Raw genomic sequence first — 7,479 nt, forward strand, 5'->3', positions numbered from 1 at the left:
GTAACTTTTCCTAGTCCTTTAAGGATCTCATTTTCATCTATCACCCCAATCCTTACCTGATTGCCCAGCACAGCGGCGGCACAAGCCGTAGACACCTCCTTTGGCCCAAACCACACTGAGGCAATGCGAGAGGGCAAGCCCAGGATGAATACCTGGGCCACAGAGCACAGACACTGGCCCAGCATGGTGACCCAGAAGAGATGCTGCTGCACGCTGCCGCACTTGACCCAAGCGCCCAGACTGTTGAGGCCAGAGCCCAGCAGAGCGGTGAGTCGTAGGCCTCTGGTATCCAGCAGCCAGGTGGCTGGGAAGATGAGGGGTACGTAGGCCAGCATGTACACCATGGACAGCCAGTCGATGTGCAGCGAGGACACTCCGTAGAAGTCCTCGAAGACATTGGTAATGATGCTGTACTGGATCCACTGAAAGGCGTTCACCAGCGAGTACAGGCTGAAGATCAGGAGCACCACGAAGCGCCTAGCGGAGAGCGCTATCCTGGGCGCGTGGGTGTCCTCGGCCCCCGAGATCTGTTCACCCGGGACCGTGGGCAACAGCCGGGCCTCAGTCTCCTCCTCCTCCTCCGGGGCCAGCGGAGTCTGCATCCCGCCCAGGGCTTCCAAGGTGGCTCCGGGGTTGTCCTGCGGGACCCCGTTCAAGGTCAGGCAGTTGGTTTTGGGTTCGTTCCGCTGCTCCGCACTCAGCTCCGGAATGGGAGTGTCCACCAGGACCCGGAGATATCCATTCGCGTGCGGGCGCCCCTGGCCCTCTATTGCCTCATCTTCACTGTCCACCCGCTCCATATCCTCGGGGCTCTGGCGCCTTCTTCCTCCCCGGCCCTGTGCCCGCGAGAAGGCACCAGCCGGGGCCTGAGGCCCTCCCGGCGACTAACCCCAACCCCTAGGCCGATCCTTTCCCCGCCCTGCAGAGCGCCGAGTGTGCTCCGAACCGCAGCAGCGACACCCCGGCCCGCACACACTGCGACCCCCCCACGCGCTGTGCGCGGGCGATCACAGCTCCAAGCGGGGCCCAAGCGCAGCCTGTCCCCGCGCGGTGCTTATTTTGCAGCCAATCAGGGCGCGCCTTTGCCTGGTGCTGGAGCCAATCCAGAGAACTCTGTAGGGCTCGGGGTGGGAACAAGCTTGCCGGGAGGCTGGGAAGAAGGCCGGGTTGGGGCTCCCCTCCCAGGAAGGATGGAGACGACGTGAGTCCTCCGCACTTAGTGGTGTGCGGCCGGGAGGCGGTCCGCGGATGGGTAGCTCCGTAGAGGGAACTAGCGGGAAAGACCGAAGCAGACTTCAGCCTCCCCACTAAGTAGTGCTCCAAAGGGCCCTGTGGACTCTGTAGAGCCTGGGAAGGTCGGCCGTGCCTTTAAAGCATGTTTCGTAAAGTTCGTGGTTTCTCGGAAAAGGAAAAATGCGAAAATGCTTTCCAATCCAAATAAAGATTTCATCAGAATTGTGCCCATGTGCTGCTGGAAACCTCCACCCCCCATTCCGCTGCCTTGAATGGCCAAGTGAAACGTGCTGTGCCGAGCCAGCCCTGTCGCCCAGAATTCTCCTTGGGGTTAATGTTTACCTGGACACATTCAGTGGGTTCCAGGTACTAAATTCGCTTTGAACGATGTGTAACCGACATTGTTGTGGAATCTGGGGAATAAAATAGAAATGAAGCATAGTTCCTGTTTTCAAGAGCACACGGTAGCCTTGCAGGTCTTCCTATATTACAGAAAAAGACAGTCTTTCAAATTTAGGAACTGAATTGAAACAGAGAGAGAGAGAAGACAAACATTCATTATTAAAGTAAAATTGAAACTAGGGGTTTCAATTTGAGTTCTCACTGTGGATTCATCTTTTTAAAAGTGCTGCTATCTAAACCCTGTATTCACTGTTGATATGGTGCTACGGGTTAATACACTGGACCACAAAGTTGTTTTGAACGCAAGGTCGACGGTTCAAGCTCACCAGCTGCTTCTCAGAAACCTTATACAGGTAGCTATGGCTCGGAACTGACTCAAAAACACTCAACAACAATACCAGTATTATTTTGATCTTGTATGAAAAATATATCAGGGACCTGTCAGTATAGGTGAAATGCTACATAGTGTTAAATTTCAAGGAATATGTGCATTAAAATAATCTACCTCAGCCATACACTCCTACCCATTCTATTTATCTGCTTTGTTTTTCTTTTGAACACTTAACCACCACCTAAAATGTCTGTAAACATTCCCCCACTAGAATGCAAGCTAAATTAGACCAAGGGTGAAAGTTTTGTTCCTTTTTTTCTGTTGTCATAGCTCTAATCCCAGAATCTAGAACAAGTAGAATATAGTTGTTGTTGTTGTTGTTGTTATGTTCAGTGGAGTGGGTTCCGACTCATAGCGACCCTGTACAGGGTTTCCGAGGCTGTAAATCTTTATGGGAGCAGAAAGCCTCATCTTTCTTCTGCGGAACAGCTGGTAGTTTCGAACCGCTGACCTTAAGGTTCGCAGCCCGATTCGTAACCACTACGCTACCAGAGCTCCTTCGATATTCATTAAATATTTACTAAATGTATGATGTTAATAAGCATTGAATTACTATGGAATATTTTCATTATTTGCTTCATAAGTAAGTCTAGTTCTTTTTTAAAAATCGTTTTTACACTTAACCTGAAAGCATGATTTTTTTTCAATAGTGGTTTGGATATTATTTTAGATTATTGAAATATGTTCGTTGAATGATCAAATGAATGTCTAAATGTGGAATTCAAATCCTATTTAAGATATTTATTTTGCTTAATATCCAGTACAGCTTTTATTCACTAACTTGTTAAGTGCTGTCAAGTCGGTTCCGACTCATAGTGACCCTGTGCAGGGTTTCCGAGGCTGTAAATCTTTATGGGAGCAGAAAGCCTCATCTTTCTCCTGCGAAACATCTGGTAGTTTCGAACTGCTGACCTTAAGGCTCACAGCCTGATTCGTAACCACTACTCTACCAGAGCTCCTTTCACTAACTAGAGGCAGCTTTATACTGTCATGTACCATGAAACTATTAAAGAAGTCTCAAAACAAGATTCAATGGATAGAATTTTAAAGGGATTTTTCTGTGTTTGCCCAAGTCCTAGCTCCATTCCAGGTGTTTACAGTAAACATTCAGATACCAGCAGACTTCCCTTCCACTTCCCCTTCCACTTCCTGAGACGAGAAACTGACAACATACCAAAGGTTTCATTTCCACATTACCCAATGAGGCTTGGAGATCATCTACCGGATCTGAAAGATAACTGTCCTCTCTGTAGGAAACCTTCCTCAACCTGTTCCTGCTCCTGCCAGAGGGCATTCTCTTGTTGTGTAGACCCTTTCTGTTTATAGAGAATTTGTCTCACCCACATCCTGGCAGGAACCCTGGTGTGGTGCTACAGGATAATGCCCTGGACTGCAAGGTCAGTGGTTCAAACTCACTAGCCGCTCCTCGGAAACCCTACCCAGGATTACTATGGTTCAGAACTGACTTGATGGCACTTTACAACAACATCCTGGCAAGAAGCATTGTTAGGAGTTCCCTGGCAATACAGGACAGCAAATTCATTCTTAATTTTTCTCCATATTTTTTACCAACTGGCACCTCTCCTCTTTCCACCTGATCATGGGCCTTCCCAATGACAAAGCTCAGCATTTGACACTACCACCATCTATGTGGAGCTTGCCACCAGGGGATAAGTTTCAGATCTTCAGCCAGGCTGCCAGAATATGAAGCCCAGTTTCAGGATTTATTAGGTGTGTGATTTTCCACTCATTTCTTAGCTGTTCTGTAATAATTTCAAGGTTTGCTACGCTGATTAAATGGGTGAATGCTGCCTGACCTAAGGGCTGTCGAGTCGGTTCCGACCCATAGCAACCCTGTATAGGGTTTCCAAGGAGCCGCTGGTGAGTTTGAACCACCGACTTTGCAGTTCAAAAGGCTTTGCAGTCTGAACTTTTTGCAGTCTGGTGCGTTAATCCACAGCGCCACACCAGAGCTCCTTACCATGTATGTTGTTGTTGATAAGTACCGTGGAGTCAGTTCTGTACCATAGCAACCCTGTATAGGGTTTCTGAGGAGCAGCTGGTGAGCTTGAACTGTCAACCTTGCAGTTCAAATTGATTTGCAGTGTGGCGGATTTGCAGTGTGGCGCATTAACTCACAGCATCACACCATCTTCACGGGAGCAGAGAGCCTCATGTTTCTCCCGCGGAGTGGCTGGTAGTTTCGAACTGCTGACCTTGAGGTTAGCAGCCCGATTTGTAACTACTATGCTACCAGAGCTCCAACCATGTATAGTTGTGGTTATTAGGTAGTCTAGTGTATTGACTGAGAGTACAGGCTCGGGAGCCACATGGGCTGTATTTAAATCCTAGCTCTTCCACGTGTTTACTGTATGACTCTGTGCTTCATTTTCCTTAACTGTAAAATGAGGACAATATTCTTCCTAAGATTATCATGAGAAATAAATAACTACTAGACATTTATGATCTATACCAATATATTTATTGCTCACTCATCAACTATCTCTAACATTTTACATTTATGACAACTCTGAAAAAGTTCTCAGGCAGTGCGGAGCCATGACTGGCCCAAGGTACCCTCCGTGTTCCACTCCAAATAATGTACCCGAGGTGCCAGAGATGACCAGGTCACCCAAGCAGCTCAGAGATGCCTTCTTCTGTTTGTCCTTAGCATCGCTGTCCAGCCGGGGCAGGTTACAGAGCCACAGCAGTTAGGACTTGAAGGTGTAGGGAAGTTAGTGGAGGAGGTGGGTGGGAGCAGTGGAAAAGGGAGAAAAGGGAAGGGGGCTGTTCAGGGCTACAGGGCTGGGGCAGACGGAGGACAAGAGGGCTTTTTGTCCAAGGTGGGTGGTGGGCAATAGACAACACCCACCACTACCACCACCATCTTCAACACCCCTTTGGCTCAGTGGTGGTGGGGAAGGCATGGTAGGGAAAGGGGGCTTTAGGAGTGCCCTATGGACAGTGAGTGACCAGTGTGAGAAATAAATCTCAAACTGATCCATCTATCTTCAGGAATAAGGAAACAAAGTCCCAGAAAGTTGCTAATTGACCTAGTCACAGATTGTTGGCTGATATAGCAACAGGAGCCCATGCACCTAGGGTATAGGTAAACAGGATGAGTTAGGGGAGGGGAAAGGAGAGCCTGTTCAACAAGTTGTTGTTAAGTGCCATCAAGTTGATTCCAACCCATAGCAATCCTGTATAGGGTTTCTGAGGAGCAGCTGGTAAGCTTGAACCACCAATCTTGCAGTTCAAACGGCTTTGCAGTCTGGCGCATTAACCCACAGCGCCACACCAGGACTCTGTTTGAGAAGTAGAAACTTTAAAATAAGAATACAACCATCAAAAGAAAATAGGCTACGTCCAGGAAGATTGTTCACCCCATAGTACTCAGACAGTGAGGAGCCAGGGGAGCAACTTTTGAGCTAGGAAATAAAAATACCTGTAAAACGGTCATGCGGTGCACCTGTCCATCTTGTCTTTTGGGTTTGGTGCCCGATTTTATAAAATTGACTAATAAAGCCTCACTCTTGTTAAAATGAATACAGATTGGATTTCTTGAGCGTTGGTCAGTAAACACTTGTGCTAACTCATCAGTGACCTCATAGGGCTAAGGTGGTCCACCCCAGTTCTCCTTACGGACACTCATTGGGGTAAGGTCCTAGTTGGGGTATTTTACTGACCAGCCAGTTGCCAAGAGGAACCGAGGTAGTATCTGGGGTATTGACAATGTTTCTCACACCAGGGGGACACCTGCATTGAACATGGGCCAGGCCCCCAACTTTCACATAATGCTGATTTAACATAACTTCTTGGTCTTTGGATTCTAATAGTATCAAGTACACTCAATAGATGTCAGAAACTGCCATTATCATTGACGCTAATCTTTGTTTTCTTAGAACCACACCTTGTATTATTTTATATTTGACCCTATCTCATATTTTTATTGTCCTGGAATTATTCCAACCTCTTTCAGAGTGAATTTTTGATGTTAGAACTCTTCCTTAGAGCAGGGAGTCTCAGGACTTGCCAAATACAAGGAAATTTTATTGTTGTTGTTGTTAAGTATTATAGAATTGGCTCTGACTTATAGAATAGGGTTTCTGAGGAGTGCTGATGGGTTTGAACTGCCAACCTGTGGTTAGCAGTCCAGTGCTTATTCTACAGTACCACCAGGGCTCCTTTGGAGGTGGGTAGCAATTCTGAATTAACCACCACATGATGACCATCTATGTGGGACTACATATGTTATGGATGTTGTTGTGCACCACCAAGTCTATTCTGACTCATAACAACCTTACAGAAAAGAGGAGAATTGCCCCAATAGGAGTTCCAAGACAATAATCTTTATGGAGTCCTGTGTGGCGCTGTTTGATAACCATTGAACCACAGATCAGTTTCACTGCAAGGTTGAAATTCACCAGCCACTCCTTTGAAACCCTATACAACGTCACTGTGAGTTGGAACTTGACCTATACTTGATGAACTTGACCTGTATTTATGGATGTAGTAGCTCAAAATACCAACAGAGAGGGAAGGAATCTTCACATCACGGATCAATCCTATCCTCTCTGTATACAGGGTAGATAGGGACGGGAAATTTAGGCATTGGCTTCCTAAACTGAGGGGACGCTAAAGGCACAAAGTGACTGGCATACAAGGTTTCAAGATGGAGTTTAGTTTCAGAGTGTTCGGGGGAAGATAGAGTCCCTACTGAATAGTTTTCATCTTGTCTAGACAGGTCTGGTGAAAAGAGATGGGAGTTTCAGGGTTCCCTCAATATAAGGAAACTTTACTGTTTTTGTTTCCTTAACGGCACTTAATAACAACAATCTTTGTGGAAACATTGTGGATAGGATTCTTCCATATTGTGGATGAGATTCCTGAATTCTATGGATGATTAAGCTATAAGGGATCTAAAATGTCTTCTGACTTTAAGTTCCTATGATTTATGAGGAGTGAAGTAAGATATTTACAGTGAAATGATTACACAAAATTAACATGCCTATTTCAACAAGGAGTCCTGGTGTGGCACTGTAGAATAATTACTGGACTGCTAACTGCAAGATTGGGGGTTCAAATTAATCAACCACTCTTTGGAAACAACGCACAGGGTCACTATGAGTTGGAATCAACTCGACAACATTTAACAACAGAAACAATCTCAACAAAAGTTCCATAAACTAAAGAATAGAGAACAGAAAGGGAGAAAACACAGCAGTAACTTCTTATAGTATTATTCCAATCTCTTAACTTGGCCTCCTCTCTCTTGAGGGTTGGTTGGCAGATACTTGTAACCCAGTTTAGGCATGAATCGTTGTTTATATCATATGTATAGATGTATAACATAACATGAACCTAATCTCTGTCAGAGGACACTTTGGAGAATCAAGTTGAGATTGAACCACAGTATGAGTGTGAAATGCCAACTTTGGAAGATATTTTAATAA

General features: G+C 46.1%; 1 protein-coding gene across 1 annotated transcript in view; it reads right to left on the reverse strand.

Moving 5' to 3' along the window:
• The window catches only part of FLVCR1 (feline leukemia virus subgroup C cellular receptor 1), a 34,951-nt gene extending 34,151 nt beyond the window's left edge, over nucleotides 1-800 (reverse strand). Inside the window, exon 1 of the mRNA XM_006834193.1 lies at nucleotides 57-800. Within this exon, the coding sequence (XP_006834256.1) occupies nucleotides 57-800 (744 nt within the window). The remainder of the gene's footprint in view (nucleotides 1-56) is intronic.
• Between the last annotated feature and the right edge of the window lie 6,679 nt (nucleotides 801-7,479).

The sequence above is a fragment of the Chrysochloris asiatica genome, unplaced genomic scaffold (assembly GCF_000296735.1).
Source record: "Chrysochloris asiatica unplaced genomic scaffold, ChrAsi1.0 scaffold00009, whole genome shotgun sequence".
Taxonomy (NCBI): domain Eukaryota; kingdom Metazoa; phylum Chordata; class Mammalia; order Afrosoricida; family Chrysochloridae; genus Chrysochloris; species Chrysochloris asiatica.